This window comes from Coregonus lavaretus (assembly GCF_964263955.1).
Source record: "Coregonus lavaretus genome assembly, chromosome: 16".
Lineage (NCBI taxonomy): Eukaryota > Metazoa > Chordata > Actinopteri > Salmoniformes > Salmonidae > Coregonus > Coregonus lavaretus.
Genome location: NC_140003.1, coordinates 9,729,407 through 9,753,865, shown reverse-complemented (window position 1 = coordinate 9,753,865; position 24,459 = coordinate 9,729,407). Strand labels below are relative to the sequence as shown.

General features: G+C 41.4%; 1 protein-coding gene across 1 annotated transcript in view; it reads left to right on the top strand.

The window, feature by feature from the left end:
- The first annotated feature begins 2,772 nt into the window (after positions 1-2,772).
- LOC311143925 (TRAF3-interacting protein 1-like) overlaps positions 2,773-24,459 on the top strand; it is a 40,848-nt gene continuing 19,161 nt past the window's right edge. Inside the window, exons 1-4 of the mRNA XM_084179805.1 lie at positions 2,773-3,000; positions 8,332-8,400; positions 21,051-21,212; positions 22,894-23,022. Of these exons, the coding sequence (XP_084035931.1) occupies positions 2,878-3,000; positions 8,332-8,400; positions 21,051-21,212; positions 22,894-23,022 (483 nt within the window). The 5' untranslated portion in view covers positions 2,773-2,877. The remainder of the gene's footprint in view (positions 3,001-8,331; positions 8,401-21,050; positions 21,213-22,893; positions 23,023-24,459) is intronic.

Here is a 24,459-nt window from a genome sequence, read left to right as displayed (position 1 = left end):
ATATGTCACAGTGCTTCTATGGCTATACAGTGAGGGAAAAAAGTATTTGGTCCCCTGCTGATTTTGTACGTTTGCCCACTGATAAAGACATGATCAGTCTATAATTTTAATGGTAGGTTTATTTGAACAGTGAGAGACAGAATAACAACACAATCCAGAAAAACGCATGTCAAAAATGTTATAAATTGATTTGCATTTTAATGAGGGAAATAAGTATTTGACCCCTCTGCAAAACATGACTTAGTACTTGGTGGCAAAACCCTTGTTGGCAATCAGAGGTCAGACGTTTCTTGTAGTTGGCCACCAGGTTTGCACACATCTCAGGAGGGATTTTGTCCCACTCCTCTTTGCAGATCTTCTCCAAGTCATTAAGGTTTCGAGGCTGATGTTTGGCAACTCGAACCTTCAGCTCCCTCCACAGATTTTCTATGGGATTAAGGTCTGGAGACTGGCTAGGCCACTCCAGGACCTTAATGTGCTTCTTCTTGAGCCACTCCTTTGTTGCCTTGGCTATGTGTTTTGGGTCATTGTCATGCTGGAATACCCATCCACGACCCATTTTCAATGCCATGGCTGAGGGAAGATTTGACGGTACATGGCCCTGTCCATCGTCCCTTTGATGCGGTGAAGTTGTCCTGTCCCCTTAGCAGAAAAACACCCCCAAAGCATAACGTTTCCACCTCCATGTTTGACGGTGGGGATGGTGTTCTTGGGGTCATAGGCAGCATTCCTCCTCCTCCAAACACGGTGAGTTGAGTTGATGCCAAAGAGCTTGATTTTGGTCTCATCTGACCACAACACTTTCACCCAGTTCTCCTCTGAATCATTCAGATGTTCATTGGCAAACTTCAGACGGGCCTGTATATGTGCTTTCTTGAGAAGGGGGACCTTGCGGGCGCTGCAGGATTTCAGTCCTTCACGGCGTAGTGTGTTACCAATTGTTTTCTTGGTGACTATGGTCCCAGCTGCCTTGAGATCATTGACAAGATCGTCCCGTGTAGTTCTAGGCTGATTCCTCACCGTTCTCATGGCCGAGGGAGATTGACAGTTCTTTTGTGTTTCTTCCATTTGCGAATAATCGCACCAACTGTTGTCACCTTCTCACCAAGCTGCTTGGCGATGGTCTTGTAGACCATTACAGCCTTGTGTAGGTCTACAATCTTGTCCCTGACATCCTTGGAGAGCTCTTTGGTGTTGGCCATGGTGGAGAGTTTGGAATCTGATTGATTGATTGCTTCTGTGGACTGGTGTCTTTTATACAGGTAACAAACTGAGATTAGGAGCACTCCCTTTAAGAGTGTGCTCCTAATCTCAGCTCGTTAGCTGTATAAAAGACACCTGGGAGCCAGAAATCTTTCTGATTGAGAGGGGGTCAAATACTTGTTTCCCTCAATAAAATGCAAATCAATTCATAACATTTTTTACATGCGTTTTTCTGGATTTTTGTGTTTTTATTCTGTCTTTCACTGTTCAAATAAACCTACCATTAAAATTATAGACTGATAATTTCTTTGTCAGTGGGCAAACATACAAAATCAACAGGGGATTAAATACTTTTTTCCCTCACTGTATACTGTACACCATGCCATTGCCTATTTCATTTGTTCATTTAGCAAACAAGACAGCTGATAATCCAGTGCCTTTGTCACAGTCAACACACCTATTTTTAAGCTTTAATTACCTTTAAAATTCAACATTGCAAAATGTGTAGAATTGCAGGAAATTATCTTTAAAACAGCAACATTTTCTCTCAGCCTCATGGCAAAATGTGTAGAATAGAATGAGAAGTTATAAAACTGCATATTTTTCTCTTTGCCCAATGGCAAAATGTGTAAAATTGGTGGATGTTAGCTGCTCCCCAGGAAGTTAGCTGCTCTTGAATTTGACTACCACCATCAATTTTTCTATGCTAGCTATGCTATCAGTTTATACTAACAGAAGTTAGCATTTAGCAGTCACTTCTTCTAAACCTGAAAAGGGACTACTTCTAAATGTTATGCAGCGAAAACAGCCAAATATATCCAAATCAGACTTTAGTAACCACATTGTGGGCCTGTTACAATACATGAATCATGACGGATTTGAGGAATATCCACTTTGTTATATCCAAGCCAGCGTCTTCCTACTGTCCCCCACGGTCTGCGTTCCATTAATCGCTTTACTGCATCTATGCTTTCTGCTCTTGTATCTTTGGATTGAGAACATGACAGTTTTAAAATGAAGAGAATGTTATGTTGTTCATGTTCTCAATTTAGAAACTAAATTCTCTCTAATTTGTACAACTTGTGGAACGTTTAAAAAAACAAAAACGTTTTGACTGCATTGATTGTTTTTGTTGCCATGGTCAGCAACAGGGGTGTATTCATTACCAAGGGCTTTTAGGACATTATTTTTTATTTTTTATCCAGTCAGATAAACGTGCCGAACAGCCTAGAGACCGCACACATAAAGCACACCGTTGCCTCGTTTTGTATCACATTCCAATGATAAAACTGGGGGGGACAAAAATGCAATTTCAGAAAGTGGTGGGACATTGTCGTCGTTTGATATTTTTATACATGAGGCTTATTTGATCTAATAGAAGCTTCGTAATGGTTAGGTTGTTACGAGTGTACTGATATAAGTTTGATGCACATGACATCCCGGCAACTTTGAGAAAACACACTTTATATCGGAGTTGTCCCGCCCCCCACTGTTAGGACGGAGACACAAGCATCTCGCCATTATATCCAGTATCTCTGATTTAGCACAAGCGCATTTCAGATTAATGCTGCATTGTGGGATTGGATGCAATTGACATAGCGACAGGAGAGTTGATGGGAGAACGGTCTCATTTTTATCAATACCTTGGGGGAATTTATCATTTCAACAGCTGCCATGGACGGTTCAGTGGCCAAAAAGACCCAAGACACTTTAGGGAAAGTGATAAAGAAACCACCTCTTACTGAAAAACTGCTCAGCAAACCTCCGTTTCGATACCTGCACGACATATTCAGTGAGGTGAGTGATTAGCTAGTTAACTAGGTAATGTTAGCTTGCTAAGCTAGTTCGTTAGTTAGCTAATATTGGCTACTAACTACAGAGAGAGCTGGCTAGTTAGAAGGGATTTTGAAGACTTTTATAGCTACGCTAACTACCATTTATCCCCTGTAAAAACCAGCCAACCAACGTTTCAGCATTGAGACTGAGTCATGATAATTAACTACCTGTCCTAGCTAGCTATCAAATCAGCGTCGTTTTTCGACGTTGCTAGGCACTCCTGTCTGCTTGGTTTAGCAAACAAAACCAAGTCGTGGCGCCGGAAAATGTGACTTCTCACTTTATCTATGTCACAAATATGAACTAATTACTCATGAAACGGTTGAAAATATTATTCTTCAACAAATTGAATGTCTGCCCCTGCACTAGTTAGCTAAAGTGTACTAGCTAGTTAGCAGGTACGGATACTTATTTTTTGTCACCGAAGTGTTGTGAGGGTGTCATCCCTGTTATGAAATGAGTCCTCCTAACCTCCTATTCGAAATTACGGTCAATGACCTTATCCCTAAATGCAGCTGGATTGCTTGTTTGGAATTGGGCTGTCTTCCCTAACTAACTAGTTAGGATGGCAACATGAAGACATGGCACTGTGGAAGGGTGGTGCTTGCTTGTAATATGCTTACTTGTTTTAGCCTAAATAACATAAAAAGCAGACCATTGATCATGATTCTAAATCCACTGTAATTTGTACTTGACATAACAAGTATCATGATGGCAGGGACATGGGACAGGCAGTTACATGCCCTCAAATGGTGCCTTCAGTAAGTATTTACACCCCTAGACTTTTCCCAAATGTTGCTGTGTTACAGCCTGAATTTCAAATGGATTACTTATTGTCACTGGTATACACACGATACCCTATAATCTCCAAGTGGAATTAATGTTTTTTGAAAAATGTCTTGAGTCAATAAGTATTCAACCCCTTTGTTATGGCAAGCCTAAATATGTTCAGGAGTAAAAATGTGCTTAATAAGTTGCATGGACTCACTCTGTGTGCAATAATAGTGTTTAACATGATTTTTGAATGACTACCTCATCCCTGTACCCCACACATACAATTATCTGTAAGGTCCCTCAGTCGAGCAGTGAATTTTTAACACAGATTCAAACACTAAGACTAGAGGTTTTCCAATGCCTCGCAAAGAAAGGGCACCTTTTGGTAGATGGGGAAAAAAATAATAATCTGACATTGAATATCCCTTTGAGCATGGTAAAGTTATTAATTACACTTTGGATGGTGTATCAATACACCCAGTCACTACAAAGATACAGGCGTCCTTCCTAACTCAGTTCCCGGAGAGGAAGGAAACCACTCAGGGAGATGAATTCACCTTTCAGCAGGACAATAACTTAAAACAGAAGGCCAAATCTACACTTGAGTTTCTTACCAAGAATACATTGAATGTTCTTGAGTGGCCGAGCTTCAGTTTTGACTTAAATCTACTTGAAAATCTTAAGGCAAGACCTGAAAATGGTTGTCTAGCAATGATCAACAACCAATTTGACAGAGCTTGAAGAATTTTGAAAAGAATAATGGGCGAATGTTGCACAATCCAGGTGTGGAAAGCTCTTAGAGACTTACCCAGAGACTCACAGCTTTAATCGCTGCCAAAGGTGCTTCTACAAAGTATAAACCTAGGGGTGTGAATACTTATGTAAATGACACATTTCTGTGTAACATTTTCAACAAAAAAAAAGTCTAAAAACATGTTTTCACTTTGCCATTATGGGGTATTGTGTGTAGATGGATGAGAAAACAAATAATTTGAAATAATTTTGAATTTGGGCTGTAACACATCAACATGTGGAATAAGTCAAGGGGTATGAATAATTCCGGAGGCACTGTACGCACATTGAGTGTGATGCTGTGAAAATGGCTTCCTCGCTAGAGGGTTTGCCAGTGGCTGGGTCTGTGCCACAAGCTATACCAGGCTCAGCAAAGATTATCCAGGCAGAGCAGACTGACAGATCCACTTGCACAAGACTACATCATCTTCTGGACAGAACACACTCTGAGCTAGTCTGTCATATAGGTCATTCAGGTTGCGTTTGGCCAGTGCTGTTCCCACGAGCAGCAGAGCTGAGTACACTCTTAACCCCATTCAATTGGTAGTCTCTCTCTCCTCCTTCAGTTCAGTTTCTCACCTTTCAGTATATGCTCATGCATATTTGATAAGTGTGTTGGCATGGATGACACAATCGACCCTTCACTAAACCCCACCCCAGAATTTAGGGCACCAATCACAGTGCTCCAATGGATAGCAACTGTTGCTGACTCCGACATCAACATTTAAATCGCATTAAATATATTTTATCTATTTGATTTAGAATTTTATAACCCTTTTAGGTCTAATTATTTATTATAATAATGTTTTTTTCTATAGCCCATAGAAACGTGTTGAATAACACATTCATACGGTGCATTCGGAAAGAATTCAGACCCCTTAACCTTTTCCACATTTTGTTACGTTAGAGCCTTATTTTAAAATGGATTTTTAAATAATTGTCATCAATCTACACACAATACCCCATAATGACAAAGCAAAAACACGTTTTTAGAAATTTTTGCAAATTTATTAAAAATATAAAACTCACATTTTACATAAGTATTCAGACCCTTTACTCAGTACTTTGTTGAAGCACCTTTGGCAGCGATTGCAGCCTCGAGTCTTCTTGGGTATGATGCTACAAACTTGTCACAACTGTATTTGGGGAGTTTCTCCCATTCTTCTCTGCAGATCCTCTCAAGCTCTGTCAGGTTGGATGGGGTGCGTCACTGCACAGCTATTTTCAGGTCTCTCCAGAGATGTTAGATTGGGTTCAAGTCCGGGCTCTGGCTGGGCCACTCAAGGACATTCAGAGACTTGTCCCGAAGCCACTCCTGCGTTGTCTTGGCTGTGTGCTTAGGGTAGTTGTCCTGTTTGGAAGGTGAACCTTCAACCCAATCTGAGGTCCTGAGCGCTCTGGAGCAGGTTTTTATCAAGGATCTCTCTAATTCGCTCCGTTAATCTTTCCCTTGATCCTGACTAGTCTCCCAGTCTCTGCCACAGAATAACAACCCCACAGTATGAAGCTGCCACCACAATGCTTCACCTTAGGGATAGTGCCAGGTTTCCTCCAGACGCGACGCTTGGCATTCAGGCCAACAAGTTCAATTTTGGTTTCATCAGACCAGAGAATTTTGTTTCTCATGGTCAGAGTCCTTTAGGTGCCTTTTTGGCAAACTCCAAGTGGGCTGTCATGTGCCTGTTACTTAAGAGTGGCTTCCGTCTGGCCATTCTACCATAAAGGCCTGATTGGTGGAGTGCTGCAGAGATGGTTGTCCTTCTGGAAAGTTATCCCATCTCCACAGAGGAACTCTGGAGCTCTGTCAGTGACCATCAGGTTCTTGGTCACCTCCCCTGATTGCTCAGTTTGGCCGGGCGGCCAGCTCTAGGAAGAATCTTGGTGGTTCCAAACTTCTTCCATTTAAGAGTGATGGAGGCCACTGTGTTCTTGGGGACCTTCAATGCTGCATACATTTTTTGGTACCCTTCCCCAGATCTGTACCTCAACACAATCCTGTCTCGGCGCTCTACAGACAATTCCTTTGACCTCATGGCTTGGTTTTTGCTCTGACATGCAATTTCAACTGTGGGACCTTATATAGACAGGTGTGTGCCTTTCCAAATCATGTCCAATGAATTTAATTTACCACAGGTGGACTCCAATCAAGTTGTAGAAACATCTCAAGGATGATGAATGGAAACATGATGCACCTGGAGCTCAATTTCGAGTCTCATAGCAAAGGGTCTGAATACATATGTAAATAAGATATTTGCAAAAATTTCTAAAAACCTGTTTTCCCTTTGTTATTATGGGGTATTGTGTGTAGATTGATGAGGAATTTGATTTATTTAATCCATTTTAAAATAAGGCTGTAACGTAACAAAATATGGAAAAAGGGAAGGTCTGAATACGTTCTGAATGCACTGTACATGTCAAAAAAGTAATAGCAAGGAATAAGGTTTTGAAGTGGCTGTCCTATATCTAGGAGATAGAAGAAAGCTCAGGAAATATTGTTTTGTTTTTTGGACACATATTTAACCCCTTATTTTTGTTGCTACAAAACTACATCCATACTTCCATTCGTTTGTATGGGTTACCTTCAGACGAGTCCCGTGACACTTGTGGGGGTCGTAGAGCAAATCGGAGAACACCATCATATTAGCTTATAGCTGAAACAGTTCGGATGCTACAGATGTTTTTGTGAAGACCGATTTTTTTGGGATGTCTCATGGTCTGACAAACACAGCTATAACTTGGCCACCTTCCATTGCAGATGCGGAAGGCCGACATAGGCAGCTACAGTGGATTGAGACGCAGCCCATGCAAAAAATAGATATTTCTCGCTTTACTTTGATGGGGATATTTAAAAATGTTTTATTTAGAGTGCGTCAATAGACTTAAGGATTAATGTAACTTGTTTTCTCAATTTATGTTAGCTAAATTAGCAATGTTATGACTACAACTCACATCTGCTGGTTATAGCTTTGACTGCATGCTGACAGTGAATTCAGTCAGCCATTCATAGCCTAGCTACACTGCAAACAATTTTACCAGGTTCCTGTGAAGCAATGACAAAGGTGCATAAAGATGACGGTCCCCATGTACTTACCACAAATGCTAGGTTTGCTTTATTGTACATTGCTCTCCATTTACTCTAGCTCCAGGAAGGCGGCAATTTGAAAAAACGAAAAAGTAGATTGTGCTGATGTACTGGCACATTGAACCATGTTGTGCGCCGTAGTTTAAGAACTCTGTGGGTAGTGCTAAAAACAATGACATAATATCAGAATTCTTCCATCTTCATGCACCTTCGCCATCGTAATGACAGTCCACCACAACATATCCAGGAGTTTCCTAATTAGCAAGGGATAATCTGTGTTTAATAGAAACAGTTTGAGATCGTTGTGAGGGGATTTCGCCAGTGGTTGAATGGGAAATTGACCTTCCCGGGAAAATGAAGTCCGAGGTTGCAACATTAACCAAGAGTGCAACATTAACCAAGAGTGCCAGGGCTTAGCAAAGGGTCAATTGTAATGATTATCAATGTCTTGTTGACCACTGAATTTAGCGTACGTGTATTGAATATAACTTACTAACTGACTTTATTTGGTTTTCCCTCCCCAACACCATAGGCTCAAAATGAACGGCTTAAAATCAGTCATGCTGTACTGCATTGATAATTACAACCATATAGTGGCTAACCGCTGCCTCATTTGGCAATGTATGCTGTCTTTTCTCCTATAGGTGATCCGGACCACTGGCTTCATGAAGGGACTCTATGCAGAGACGGAGATGAAGTCAGACAATGTAAAGGTAAGACATTTTCTCCATTTGATCACTTGGAGGAATTTGTGAAACACCAGAACAGACTGAAGTCATGTAGTAGGCCCCCTGCCTATGAATATGTTGATTTGGCCTAGTAGTTATACTCTACTGTGACAGATCGAATGAGTAATTGTCTATTTCACAGCCATTATGGAATAAATGATACATAGCCTAGCTCTTAAGGCGTCCGCATGCTTCCCAACCGGAACAGTTCGTTCATATATTATGAAGAAATTGTTCGTTATGGTCTTCGGCAAGGGTTTTTTCGGGTGTTTTTTTTAAGGGAGTATGTGAGCACACTCGTTCGGCTAGCTGAGTTCAGCTACGTGCCAGCCGAACCAAAGCATGCAGAAGCCTTTAGGCTTATCTCATACAGTGATTGCTCTGTGAGCTGGGAATGAATCAGACTCTCACTATCTGCTTAGACGGGGGCTTTTTAACACTAAGTGGATAGATATCATCTCACTGTGTTTCTGCCGACACTTATCTTTGTGTGTGTGTCACTTCCAGCACTCTGCCTGGGTGTGAAAAACATCCAGCCATGACATGGCATGAGTGTAACCCAAGAAGGCTTGTGTAGTTATATAACCTAAAACTCTCAGTACTAGAGTGGTCAGTGGGCTGTGACTCAGGCCGTATCAGAGGTGGCGTAATGCCACACTGTTGTGTTATCAGACCACTGGCTGACCTGGGGTCAGAGTCTTTGCGAGACAACCATCTTCTCACCCAATAGGGCAGGAGACTGTAAACCCATAGGGTGGCCTCATCCGTCCTCCAAACTGATCTAAGATCAGTTTCAGAGAGACCACCTGTAATGGTTTGACCTGGCACATACAATTTAGAAGTGTAAACCCATACTCACCCACATTATTACAGACACGCAACCTGACTCGAGATCAGCTTTCAGGCACTTTTCTCTCCAACTGGCCCGAAGTCAGTATGAGAGACTGGCCTGAGAACAGTAGGTAGATGTGGTAATAGCATAATGGAAACCCAGAGGGGGAACAAAGTAGGGCTGTCCCTGACAAAAAAATAATATTTGTTGACCGAATGTCATCTGTGGTTACCAATCGATTCGTCTACGTTTTCCATATAGACACACCCTATGTGTTTTAATAAAATCAACTATATGCATTGAGCTTATCTGATGCTTTAAGCTTAAGGTTTGATGAAATAAGAAATGCCTCGAGGGCATCAGAGATCTAGATAACCAGAAGAAAATAAACTTAACCTGACACAACTATTCTCCTCCCACTCCTAATAGCTTTCACAGATTCTGTCATTACTCTCCTGAAGTTGCCGGTAATAGGCTACACGAGGAGTCGGCAACCTTTCTCATGTGGAATGCAATTTGTGACCGACCGGCTCAAATCGGTCTTATGTAGCAAAATTTGAAATTGTGTTTTTACATTGGATAAAAGTAGAGACTCAGAGCCTCAAAATGGTATCTCATACACTGCATTTGAGGAACAATGGGAAAGTAATTCTGTTTTGAAAGTTGATAAACTTGTAAACTCACTTTTGAGAAAATGGTCTTTGAATGTTTTGGTACCTACTGGAGAGCTCTCCCTTGTCTACACCCATTCAGTATTGTTCACACCCTCTTAAACCAGCCCCACCCATCTCTTTAAGGATTCACATGTGAGTAAACAGTGAGTAGTGTAGTAAAGATTAAGACTAAAAGTAGTAGCCTACAATAAGGAAAAATACCAGGTGAACAGAAAGTGTTCAGATAAAAATATTTTATAAATATTAGATGACGCTTACCCAGACACACTTGTCTAAATTGATGGGTCATGTGAAAGAAATGTTATAACCCCCAGCCACATCTTGCTAAGTGGATGGGTCTCTACAGAAGGTGTAAACGGTACAGCCAAATGGTTACTTGCATAGTAGCAATATCAGAAATAGATAGTGTTAATAACAATATCAATAACAGTATCAGTGAAGAGGTAGTTATATGCATACAATCAGGGGTAAAGTGGCTGAGCAGCAGGAAAAAATAATAATAAATACACTACCATTCAAAAGTTTGTGGTCACTTAGAAATGTCCTTGTTTTCGAAAGAAAAGCAAGAAACAAATGGCCAGAAACAAATAACTTTCTTCTGAAACTCGTCAGTCTTTTCAAAACACCAGTCTCAACGTCAACTGTGAAGAGGCGACTCCGGGATGCTGACCACCTAGGCAGAGTTGCAAAGAAAAAGCCATATCTCAGACTGGCCAATAAAAAGAAACGATTAAGATGGGCAGTCTGAGATCTGGCTTTTTCTTTGCAAATCTGCCTAGAAGGTCAGCATCCCGGAACTGCCTCTTCACTGTTGACATTGAGACTGGTGTTTTGCGGGTACTATTTAATGAAGCTGCCAGTTGAGGACCTGTGAGGCGTCTGTTTCTCAAACTAGACACTCTAATGTATTTGTCCTCTTGCTCAGTTGTGCACCGGGGCCTCCCACTCCTCTTTCTATTCTGGTTAGAGACAGTTTGCGCTGTTCTATGAAGGGAGTAGTACACAGCGTTGTACGAGATCTTCAGTTTCTTGGCAATTTCTCGCATGGAATAGCCTTCATTTCTCAGAACAAGAATTGGAACACAGGACTGATGGTTGCCGATAATGGGCCTCTGTATGCCGATGTAGATATTCCATTAAAAATCTGCTGTTTCCAGCTACAATAGCCATTTACAACATTAACAATGTCTACACTGTATTTCTGATCAATTTGATGTTATTTGAATGGACAAAAAAATTGCTTTTCTTTCGAAAACAAGGACATTTCTAAGTGACCCCATACTTTTGAATGGTAGTGTATATTAGCAGCAACGTATGTCGTGTGTTAGGAGCGAGTCATTTAAATAGAGGCACTGCAAATAATGCTGTTGACTGCTCCGTCCGAACCACGCATGAACAAGGGAATCTAAATTCGGAGAGCCTGTTTCTGTCCTGCCCTTGACTTTGGTTTAGGGCATGTGATGTCCATAGCCTCTTTGTCGCAAAACTCCCTGATCTTCTCAAAAATATACGTTTGTCTAGCTGTGTCCAGTCCAGGTGGTGCTTGTACAAGCAGACCATCTATGGGAGGAAGGATGTCAGCGTTGCGCAGCAGCTGAAACCTGGTCACGACTGAGTCCGAACTCTCCTTGGCGACAACAACACCAGGCTCCAGAGCATTGAAGCTGTAAAACAGGAAGACATTACGACCTTGCACAACATAATTTCACCTCCCAAGTTTAGATAAGAAGAATAACCTCATACAATGCAATGAAAATGATATTCACCTGATGCGCTGGTACTGCTTGATCTGTGGCAGCGGCCTGAAGTACGGAGTCAGGTGTTGTTGCCAGCCATAGCTTTCCACCAGCACTGTACCAAGGCCTACTATTCATAGCAGACTTCGAAAAGGCATTTGATAAAGTACGACTGGGGTTTATACAGTGGGGAAAAAAAGTATTTAGTCAGCCACCAATTGTGCAAGTTCTCCCACTTAAAAAGATGAGAGGCCTGTAATTTTCATCATAGGTACACGTCAACTATGACAGACAAATTGAGCAAAAAAAATCCAGAAAATCACATTGTAGGATTTTTAATGAATTAGTTTGCAAATTATGGTGGAAAATAAGTATTTGGTCACCTACAAACAAGAAAGATTTCTGGCTCTCACAGACCTGTAACTTCTTCTTTAAGAGGCTCCTCTGTCCTCCACTCGTTACCTGTATTAATGGCACCTGTTTGAACTTGTTATCAGTATAAAAGACACCTGTCCACAACCTCAAACAGTCACACTCCAAACTTGCCTTATATTACTTGCCTTATATTATCTCCAATGGATCGCCCATGTAAAAAACCTGTCTGATTAGAATGAATAATGTCCTACAATACCTTTTTAATTCTATGCGCTATATATTTTGCTAGAATTTTTGCATCACAACACTGAAGTGTAAGGGGCCGGCAATTTTTTAAATGGACTGGATCTTTATATTTTCCACTTGTATCCTGTTTCAGTAATAATGAAATCAGACCACCTTCTTGAGTGTCTGATAATCTACCATTTACATAGGAGTGGTTAAAACATGCTAATAACGGTCCTCTGAGTATATAAAAAAAGGTTTGGTATACCTCGACTGGTATGCCATCCAACCCTGGATTTTCCTGGACTAAAAGTCTTTAATTGCATCCAGAAGTTCCTCCTCTGTAATCTCACCTTCACATGAGTCTTTCTGTATGGCTGTTAATTTTACATTATCAATAGAAAAAAAATCTCTACAATTTGCTTCAGTTAGAGGAGATTGAGGCGACTGAAACGAAAACATATGCTTAAAGTACCTTGTTTCCTCCTTCAAAATATCATTTGGTGAATCATGGGTGACTCCGTCATTTGTAACCAGTTTCAATAAATTATTTTTGGTAGCATTCCTATGTTGAAGATTAAAAAATAATTTGGTGAATTTTTTCCCCATATTCCATCCAGTTTGCTTTATTTTTATAATATATTACACTTGGTCTTTCTTGAATAAGTTTCTCAATTTCTTTTTGTTTTTCCTCTAATTTATTCTGAGCCTCTATGTTAGTTTTTATTTATCTATCTGTTCTGTTAGACCTTCTATTTCCTTTGTTAGTGTGGACTCTTTTCACCTAAATTGCTTTTGTTTTCGAGATGAGTACTGAATTGCATGGCCTCTAAAGACACATTTAAAGGTGTCCCATACAATAAGGGGATTTGCTGTACCTATGTTATGTCGGAAAAAAATCAGTTATAAATTCCTCTGTCCTAGTTAAAAACAAGTTATCATCCAATAGGATTACATTTCCAATATCCTCGCCCACGTGGAAATTCAGTAAGAGTAATGTATATGCCAATTTATATGATGGTCCGACCGCATTCTGTCCCCATCAACACTTTTTAAACTTTTGGTGCCAACGAGAATGACATAAGAAAGAAGTCAAGACGACTAGCTTGATTGAGTCTCCGCCATGTATATCTCACTAGATCAGGATATTTAAGCCTCCATATATCTACTAGTTCTAATGTATCCATGACATTCACGATTTCCTTAAGAGCATGAGGGTGATTGTTTGTAGTGTGATTTCCTTTACGGTCCATTGAGCTATTTAAAACGGTATTATAATCTCCCACCATAATAATAGAGTCTTGAATTGCTTGCAAGGTCGATAATTTATTATATATATTTTCAAAGAAGTGTGGATCATCATTATTTGGTCCGTAAAGGTTAATGAGCCATATTTGTTTAGGGTCCAATAACATATTTAAAATAATCCATCTACCTTGTTTATCTGTTTGAACAATTTGCACATTCGGATCGAAGTTACTGTTAATTAATATCATCACCCCTTTTGAGTTTCTTAGCCCATGGGATAAGTATATTTCACCCCCCCCACCCCATTCCTTTTTCCATGCAACTTAATCTAGAATTGTTGAATGGGTTTCCTGTAAACATTAGATACTATATTCCTTCTCTTTGAGCCATGTAAATATTGTTATTCTTTTGTTATTATCTGCTAAACCATTACAATTATAACTGGCTATACTTATTTCACCACATACCATAATGAGATACAAGTTTCAAATCTATTTGTCATTATACAGTGAGGGGAAAAAAGTATTTGATCCCCTGCTGATTTTGTACGTTTGCCCACTGATAGACATGATCAGTCTATAATTTTAATGGTAGGTTTATTTGAACAGTGAGAGACAGAATATCAACAAAACAATCCAGAAAAACGCATGTCAAAAATGTTATGAATTGATTTGCATTTTAATGAGGGAAATAAGTATTTGACCCCTCTGCAAAACATGACTTAGTACTTGGTGGCAAAACCCTTGTTGGCAATCACAGAGGTCAGACGGTTCTTGTAGTTGGCGCCCAGGTTTGCACACATCTCAGGAGGGATTTTGTCCCACTCCTCTTTGCAGATCTTCTCCAAGTCATTAAGGTTTTGAGGCTGACGTTTGGCAACTTGAACCTTCAGCTCCCTCCACAGATATTCTATGGGATTAAGGTCTGGAGACTGGCTAGGCCACTCCAGGACCTTAAAATGCTTCTTCTTGAGCCACTCCTTTGTTGCCTTGGCCGTGTGTTTTGGGTCATTGTCATGCTGGAATACCCATCCACGACAAATTTTCAATGCCCTGGCTGAGGGAAGGTGGTTCTCACCCAAGATTTGACGGTACATGGCCCCGTCCATCGTCCCTTTGATGCGGTGAAGTTGTCCTGTCCCCTTAGCAGAAAAACACTCCCAAAGCATAATGTTTCCACCTCCACGGTGGGGATGGTGTTCTTGGGGTCATAGGCAGCATTCCTCCTCCTCCAAACACGGTGAGTTGAGTTGATGCCAAAGAGCTTGATTTTGGTCTCATCTGACCACAACACTTTCACCCAGTTCTCCTCTGAATCATTCAGATGTTCATTGGCAAACTTCAGACGGGCCTGTATATGTGTTTTCTTAAGCAGGGGGACCTTGCGGGCGCTGCAGGATTTCAGTCCTTCACGGCGTAGTGTGTTACCAATTGTTTTCTTGGTGACTATGGTCCCAGCTGCCTTGAGATCATTGACAAGATCGTCCCGTGTAGTTCTGGGCTGATTCCTCACCGTTCTCATGATCATTGCAACTCCACGAGGTGAGATCTTGCATGGAGCCCCAGGCCGAGGGAGATTGACAGTTCTTTTGTGTTTCTTCCATTTGCGAATAATCGCACCAGCTGTTGTCACCTTCTCACCAAGCTGCTTGGCGATGGTCTTGTAGCCCATTCCAGCCTTGTGTAGGTCTACAATCTTGTCCCTGACATCCTTGGAGAGCTCTTTGGTCTTGGCCATGGTGGAGAGTTTGGAATCTGATTGATTGATTGCTTCTGTGGACAGGTGTCTTTTATACAGGCAACAAGCTGAGATTAGGAGCACTCCCTTTAAGAGTGTGCTCCTAATTTAGCTCGTTACCTGTATAAAAGACACCTGGGAGCCAGAAATCTTTCTGATTGAGAGGGGGTCAAATACTTATTTCCCTAATTAAAATGCTAATCAATTTATAACATTTTTGACATGCGTTTTTCTGGATTTCTTTGTTGTTATTCTGTCTCTCACTGTTCAAATAAACCTACCATTAAAATTATAGACTGATCATTTCTTTGTCAGTGGGCAAACGTACAAAATCAGCAGGGGATCAAATAATTTTACCAATAGAAAATACCATAGTGATTGAGTGTCCATATAGCTATACCATGATATTTGCAATGTTACTAAATAACCCTCCAATTGTTCTCCACTAATTCCCCCGCTAAAACAGCTCCCCATCCTAAATTGGGCCATCATCCCAGTGATCAGCATAACACCCCTGTCCCCCCGGATCCCTATGCCCTCGAGGGGCCAGGACCCATCCATCGAAAACATCACATAGTGCCACCCACAAAACAGAAGCAGGTCAACTGCCAAAAGCATTTCCAATGCTCTCACCTCAATATATTTATATACAGTGGGGAGAACAAGTATTTGATACACTGCCGATTTTGCAGGTTTTCCTACTTACAAAGCATGTAGAGGTCTGTAATTGTTATCATAGGTACACTTCAACTGTGAGTGACGGAATCTAAAACAAAAATCCAGAAAATCACATTGTATGATTTTTAAGTAATTAATTTGCATTTTATTGTATGACATAAGGATTTGATCACCTACCAACCAGTAAGAATTCCGGCTCTCACAGACCTGTTAGTTTTTCTTTTAAGAAGCCCTCCTGTTCTCCACTCATTACCTGTATTAACTGCACCTGTTTGAACTCGTTACCTGTATAAAAGACACCTGTCCACACACTCAATCAAACAGACTCCAACCTCTCCACAATGGCCAAGACCAGAGAGCTGTGTAAGGACATCAGGGATAAAATTGTAGACCTGCACAAGGCTGGGATGGGCTACAGGACAATAGGCAAGCAGCTTGGTGAGAAGGCAACAACTGTTGGCGCAATTATTAGAAAATGGAAGAAGTTCAAGATGACGGTCAATCACCCTCGGTCTGGGGCTCCATGCAAGATCTCACCTTGTCATCAATGATCATGAGGAAGGTGAGGGATCAGCCCAGAACTACACGGCAGGACCTGGTCAATGACCTGAAAAGAGCTGGGACCACAGTCTCAAAGAAAAACATTAGTAACACACTACGCCGTCATGGATTAAAATCCTGCAGCGCACGCAAGGTCCCCCTGCTCAAGCCAGCGCATGGCCAGGCCCGTCTGAAGTTTGCCAATGACCATCTGGATGATCCAGAGGAGGAATGGGAGAAGGTCATGTGGTCTGATGAGACATAAATAGAGCTTTTTGGTCTAAACTCCACTCACCGTGTTTGGAGGAAGAAGAAGGATGAGTACAACCCCAAGAACACCATCCCAACCATGAAGCATGGAGGTGGAAACATCATTCTTTGGGGATGCTTTTCTGCAAAGGGGACATGACGACTGCACCGTATTGAGGGGAGGATGGATGGGGCCATGTATCGCGAGATCTTGGCCAACAACCTCCTTCCCTCAGTAAGAGCATTGAAGATGGGTCGTGGCTGGGTCTTCCAGCATGACAACGACCCGAAACACACAGCCAGGGCAACTAAGGAGTGGCTCCTTAAGAAGCTTCTCAAGGTCCTGGAGTGGCCTAGCCAGTCTCCAGACCTGAACCCAATAGAAAATCTTTGGAGGGAGCTGAAAGTCCGTATTGCCCAGCGACAGCCTCGAAACCTGAAGGATCTGGAGAAGGTCTGTATGGAGGAGTGGGCCAAAATCCCTGCTGCAGTGTGTGCAAACCTGGTCAAGACCTACAGGAAACATATGATCTCTGTAATTACAAACAAAGGGTTCTGTACCAAATATTAAGTTCTGTTTTTCTGATGTATCAAATACTTATGTCATGCAATAAAATACAAATTAATTACTTAAAAATCATACAATGTGATTTTCTGGATTTTTGTTTTAGATTCTGTCTCTCACAGTTGAAGTGTACCTATGATAAAAATTACAGACCTCTACATGCTTTGTAAGTAGGAAAACCTGCAAAATCGGCAGTGTATCAAATACTTGTTCTCCCCACTGTAGCTATTTAAAAAATATCTATTCACATATCTTGCATATCTTATTTTCCATCATTATCAATTAATGTGCATAATAATGTCGGCATTCATGCGTAGGATTTTAACCTATAACCCGAATCATAGGCAGCAAAGCATCCCCAATCCATCACACCACCACCACCATGCTTGACGTTTGGTATGATGTTCTTACTGTGGAATGCAGAGTTTGGTTTTCGGCAGCTATTACTGGAACCATGTCGTCCAAAAAGTTATACTTTTGAATCATCTGTCCATAGAACGTTCTTCCAAGAGTCTTGATGATCATCCAGGTGCTTTTTGGCAAACTTGAGTCAACTTTTTGGACGAGATGGGTCCCATTATGCCTGGCGAAAACCAAACACTACCTTCCACAGTAAGAACATCATACCAAAGGTCAAGCGTGGTGGTGTGATGGTTTGGGGATGCTTTGCTGCCTCAGGACCTGGACGACTTGCCTTAATAGAAGGAACCATGAATTCTGCTCTGTATCAGAGAATTCTACAGGAGAATGTCAGACCATCCGTCTGTGACCTGAAGCGGAGCTGGGTCATGCAGCAAGACAATGATCCAAAACACACAATCAAGTCTACATGAGAATTGCTAAAAAGCAACAAATTGGAAGTTTTGGAATGGCCTAGTCAAAGTCCAGACCTAATCCCAATTGAGATGTTGTGGCAGGACTTGAAATGAGCAGTTCATGCTTGAAAACCCACACGTCACTGAGTTAAAGCAGTTCTGCATGGAAGAGTGGGCCAAAATTCCTCCACAGTGACGTGAGAGACTGATCAACAACTACAGGAAGCATTTGGTTGGAGTCATTGCAGCTAAAGGTGGCACAACCAGTTATTGAGTGTAAGGGGGCAATTACTTTTTCACACAGGGGAATTGGGTGTTGCATAACTTTGTTTATGAAATAAATATGTAATTGTTGTGTTATTTATTCACTTATGTTCCTTTATCTAATATTAGGTTTTGGTTGAAGATCTGATAACATTCAGTATCACAAATATGCAAAAGTAGAGAAAATTAGAAAGGGGGCAAATACTTTTTCCTAGCACTGTATGTTCAAGCCTAGGTGATGGAGATCAGATCCACCCTCTTCACCTGAGACACAAACACTCTGGTCCCCCGTTGTAACCATTTTCCCAAGCATCTCCGTGCAGTCATACCTTTGATTATTTTGTGCCACTTGGGCCACAATAGTAAGCCCCCTCTCTGATTGTCCGAGTGTGACCCCCTCCCCATGGGTTACTGCAGCCAGTGTTGCCAGCACTGCCACTACCTGGGTGGGGGTACCCCACTGGAATCCCCACCGGCTAGGTACAAGGTCGTCAAGGTTCTCATTAGCAGCTTTGAGAATTTCCTTGTATATTATGCTCCCCCATCGGGGGCTCTGGCTTTGTAGGACCAACCCTGCCAGGCAGGCTCAGAATCTTGAGGGGGCGGTGCTGCTCAAGTAGGTCTCTGACCGCATTTATTTATCTGTTTTGGCTGCATATAGGCAATTCACAGCAGGTCCATAAAACAGATGGGAACGTTTCTTTGGTGTATGGGTCGCTCAGGTGGGTGTCCAGGATATAGGGTTGGGGATCGTTCCATCATGATAGGACAATAAAAAAATTGATTAGATGTATACTATATTTAAAAATGTATATCCCTCATCTACACAAAATTGAAAGCTCCCTCTCACAACCCCTGCTCATAGACACCCGTTGGTTCTGGGATATGCAACCATTTCCCCTCTCACTCACTTAACGCCAGAATTTTCCAAACACAAAAACGCACTCCACATGGCTGATTGCGGAGGATAGGGGCCGAGCGCGCGCCTGCATCCCATGCCTGCCGCAAGGGGGAAAGGACACCAGGGAGAACACAGGACCAACCACAACAACCGTCCGCCAAAACCACAATTGCCTGCCTAAAAAAATGCAATGTTCTAATTAGTTGTATTTGAAGATGTGTTATTCTGCTTGTTATCTTTTCTTGTTATATCGTCTTATCCTTTTATAAAATACTATACATGTTCTTTACAATCCCTATCATGGCTAGTATTGGGTGTTCCATTATTCGACTCCTCTATTAGAACTTTCAGAATAGCCATGGAGTAATCTTTGTGTCTCGGAACATTTGGTTGTCAATATACAGTTTATCGACAACGAGTGCAACACATTTCCCTTTTAAACTATTTTCCTTGAAGATTGGATACAGTACTTTGCGCATTTGTGCAATCTCCCTCGGAAACTGATCATTCATGCCGATTTTCGTGCCAGCAAGTCTTTTACCTAGGCTTTTAACCATTGCTTTACACTCGTATTTCTGTCCTCCTTTGTCCGAAACGGTGTACACGTTCGAGTTGGATTTTATCGACAGCCTCGAGTGGAATCTGCAGCGCTGTAAGAAAGAAGTCCTTCACATTATTCTCAGTTACTTCTCCCTCTTTTTCCTGAATACCCGTAAGTACTAGATTTTCTCTCATTGATCTAGTTTGGATGTCTAGTAAGGCTTCTCTCAGAAGGTTGTTCTCCTTTTTAAGTTCCCTAACGTCCGTTTCCATCTTAGTGACTGTCACGTTAAATTTTTTGGTTTCTTTCTCCATTATCGCAGCTTTTTCGTCACTCATTTCAAGACTAGCTTTCAACTCCTTTACATCCTTACTGACCAACTCTAGTATGCCCAGTTTGTCATTTATCGACTTCAACAGGTCTCTTTCCACACTTACCAGACCCAGTGGTGAAAAGCATAAATAATCTGTATCAGTCGACGAGTCGCGTTTTCTCTTGGGGATTGGTTCTCCTCGTTTATCTTCCGACATGTTTGGGTGTTGCGTGTTGTTGTAATATTTGTCTATATTTCTCTAGCCTTATGATATTTTTTGTGTTATTATCCAGATTGAATTTTATTAACTGCGAATATATGAAATGCTAAAATTTAGTCTAACTTACTGATTTTTGAATATTATGTTTTTATCTTGAGGTGATTTGTACCGCTGTCTATTCAATACGCCATCTTGAAGGTTTGAGTGTGTGCTTTAATAAAAACAGCCACTGCCCTTCTACCACCTTCCTTCCACCTGTTCTAGCTAATGTATACTGAGTCTTCTAGCACAAAATGGCTACCTCACTACACTCTTTGCTCTGGCCCATTCACTGCTCTTTCTTTAAAGCCTGAATATCAGCTGTGTTGTGAAATACAGGGCGTGGAGAGCTCAGGGGCTGAACGGAGATAACGTAGAGCTTGATATATGTTATCACTAAGCCAAGGTTACTTTAGTGGCGAGCTTAATGTTACACTGTTGGCACAGAGCTTAGGTTGTAGTCTCAACTGTGCTTGTCTGGAAACTGATCCCAGATGAGGACACAGTTTTGGGATGGTCTGTGCAGTGATATCAATGGAGGATGCACTCAAGAAAACTGATGCAAAGAAACAGGTCCAAGCAGTTTTGTTATGCTAACCTCGGAGGAAAGAAAAACATTCCTATTAGATGGTCTTCCTAAATCAGTTGTTCTCACCCTCTCGTCCTCTCCCTCTCTCCTGCAGGATAAGGATGCTAAGATAGCGTTCCTGCAGAAGGCCCTAGATGTGGTGATGCTGGTGAACGGCGAGCCCCTGTCGGCCAAGCCGGCGCGCATTGTAGCCGGCCATGAGCCTGAGAGGACCAACGAGCTGCTACAGGCCATCGCCAAGTGCTGCCTCAACAAGGTATGTCTGCTTGGAAAGTCCCATATACTTGTGTAACGGAGTTAAGAATGTGCCTGTAAGCTCACTCCACAGCTAGCTTGAAATGTCGCCGATGGAGCTATCCAATTGGTACCTTTGGGGACAGGGACAGTTGAGGAAGCTAGACATTGGCATCTGTTACACATGCACACGCCTGTAACTACACGACATACACCCTCACAGACAGACAGACAGACAGACAGACAGGCATGTGCACACACACACTCTGTCCAGATTGTCATACACATGCAACCAAATTTACAGACACATTTGTGTGCATTTGTAGCGGAATCTTTGGTCCACAACATCCAGAGTTGCCCCGAAATATATTTTACATAGCCACAGCCGCAAAGAAAAGTTAAAAGGTAGCTCTTGCTGCAAATATTGTGAGCATAAGTTTGTACATTTCAGTGGTGGTCACCCATCAACACACAAACAGAATGCTCCAGATAAGGTCATTCATGTTTACACACACTGATGCTTTTGGGTGAAATCTGAAGAGGATCAATTACACTCTAGCACATTTTAATTGGACCCTGAAGACAGCCAGTTTGAATAAAGGGCTTCGAGCTCAGGGGAACTCTGCCATGCCTCCCTAAGGGTCTCATCATGACAACTGTTCACATACATATAAGCTAGCTAGCATACACAACATTGATTATAACAAGGACCACAATGGAAATAAATAGTTAGACTTTGTGTTTTTAATCCTCAATAATTGATGTATTGTTGTACTCGAATGGCTAAGGCAACTATGTTAGATATTTCTAATAAAATGAATTCAATTCATTATAGACAGACAGATGGGCAGGTAATTATAGACAAATATTGATGTGTGCTAGCAATGTGCTCTCCTCCTACAATGCATTACTTAGAAAAATATCATCCCAATAAACAAAGTCAAAGAAAATATAGAGATATGGTAGAAAGGACTATCTGCATTGACCCTATCTTGCGCTGACTCTATGCACACTCCAAAGACTATACACGGAGTGTACAAAATATTAGGAACACCTCATTCCATGACAGTCTGACCAGGTGAAAGCTATAATCCCTTATTAATGTCACTTGTTAAATCCACTTCAATCAGTGTAGATGAAGGGGAGGAGACCGGTTAAAGAAGGATTTTTAAGCCTTGAGACATGGATTGTGTATGTGTGCCATTCAAAGGGTGAATGAGCAAGATAAAATATTTAAGTGCCTTTTGAATGGGGTATGGTAGTAGGTGCCAGGCGCACTGGTTTGAGTGTGTCAAGAACTGCAATGATGCATTGGAGTCAACATGGGCCAGCATCCCTGTGGAACGCTTTCGACACCTTGTAGAGTCCATGCCGCAACGAATTGAGGCTGTTCTGAGGGCAGAAGTGGGTGCCTTTATGTACATACTGTATCTACCTCAAATACTGCATACCCCTGCACATTGGTCTGGTACTGGTACTCCCTGTATATAGCTGAATTGTTTGTGTATTTTATTCCTCTTGTGTTAAAATAAAATAGTATCATAATCTTTTTACTCTGCATCATTGGGAAAGGCTCGTAAGCAAGCATTTCACGGTATAGTCTACACCTGTTGTATTTGGCGCATGTGATAAATACATTTTTATTTGATTTGAAAGTGAGTTGACAATCACGTCTGTGCCCTGTGCCCTCATGTCGTCCCCAGCTGTCCAGTGAGGAGGCGGTGAAGCGGGTGCTGGCCGGGGACAAGCTGGACCCCAAGGGGAAGGACAGCACCTCCCGGTCCCAGGACAAGGAGAACAGGGAGGGACGAGAGCGCCAACGAGACCAAGTGGTGAGACCAGGGGCCCTATCCACAAAGCCTCTCAAAGTGAAATGCTGATCTAGGATCAGGTCCCAACCTGTCCGTATAATCTTATTCATTATGATTACAAAGGCTAAACTGATCCTAGATCAGCACTCCTACTCTCAGATGGTTTATGAATACGGCCCAGACACACAGAATTCAGACTAGACAGCATATATTCCCATCAGACCATGGGCATACCATTGAGCTACACTCCCCTCCGTATTTATTTAGACAGTGAAGCAAAAATGTTACATTTGTTATATACTCTAGCATTTTGGATTTGAGTATTTCCATAGTTATCAGTGTTACCGTTTAGAAATGAAAGAACTTAATGTATCGAGTCCCCTCCATTTGAAGAAGTCATAGGTATTTGGACAAATTCACTTATAGTGTATTAAAGTAGTCAAGTGTAGTATTTGGTCCCATATTCCTAGTATGCAATGACTACATCAAGCTTGTGACTACAAACTTTTTGGATGCATTTGCAGTTTGTTTTGGTTGTGTTTTGGATAATGATGATCATACCCCCAAAATCATGAATAAAGATCATACCCACAAAAAATGCTTACCTCTCCATTTTAATTGGTATTGATGAGAGGTTAGCATGTTTTGTTGTAGCTGCTGAATAGCATTTCACTCATCATTATTCATTATTTATTCATGGTTTTTCTTAATCATGGCATTATCAGGATTAATTTAGTGTTCAGAAACCTCTTATCTACTCACTAAGAAAGAAAATCACTCCAGTCATCATTCACCATTCAGTTACTATTGGGCAAAACATAACCCATACCCCAAAACACAACCAAAACTAGGAATATGGGACCAAATACACTTTTAAGTGAATTTGTCCAAATAACTTATGACTTCTTCACATGGAGGGACTAGATAAAGTGCTTTCATGAAAATACCCTCAAATAAAAGGTGGCATTCTGTACTGTTGCCTCATATGAAACATTTGATCTCAAATCCAAAATGCTGGAGTATAGAGAGGGCCACATGTAACATTTTAGCTTCACTGTCCAAATACATACGTAAGGAAGTGTTCATGAGCTTTGTGAAATCATAGAAATCAGTCACCATCGTTTTCAAAAATGTAAATTAAATTGTTATGTTTTTAACTTCAACCTCTAACTTAAAGATTTGTCATACAGGGCTAATGTTTGCCTGGTACCACAGTGTTTTGAGGGTGTCCCTATGGTCACACAATGCATCTGTGTGTATGTACGGTTTTGTGTGTATTCGCCTCTGTGTGTGTATATGCGTTGCTATATACAGTGGCTTGCGAAAGTATTCACCCCCCTTGGCATTTTTCCTATTTTGTTGCCTTACAACCTGGAATTAAAATTGATTTTTGGGGGGTTTGTATCTTTTGATTTACACAACATGCCTACCACTTTGAAGATGCAAAATATTTTTTCT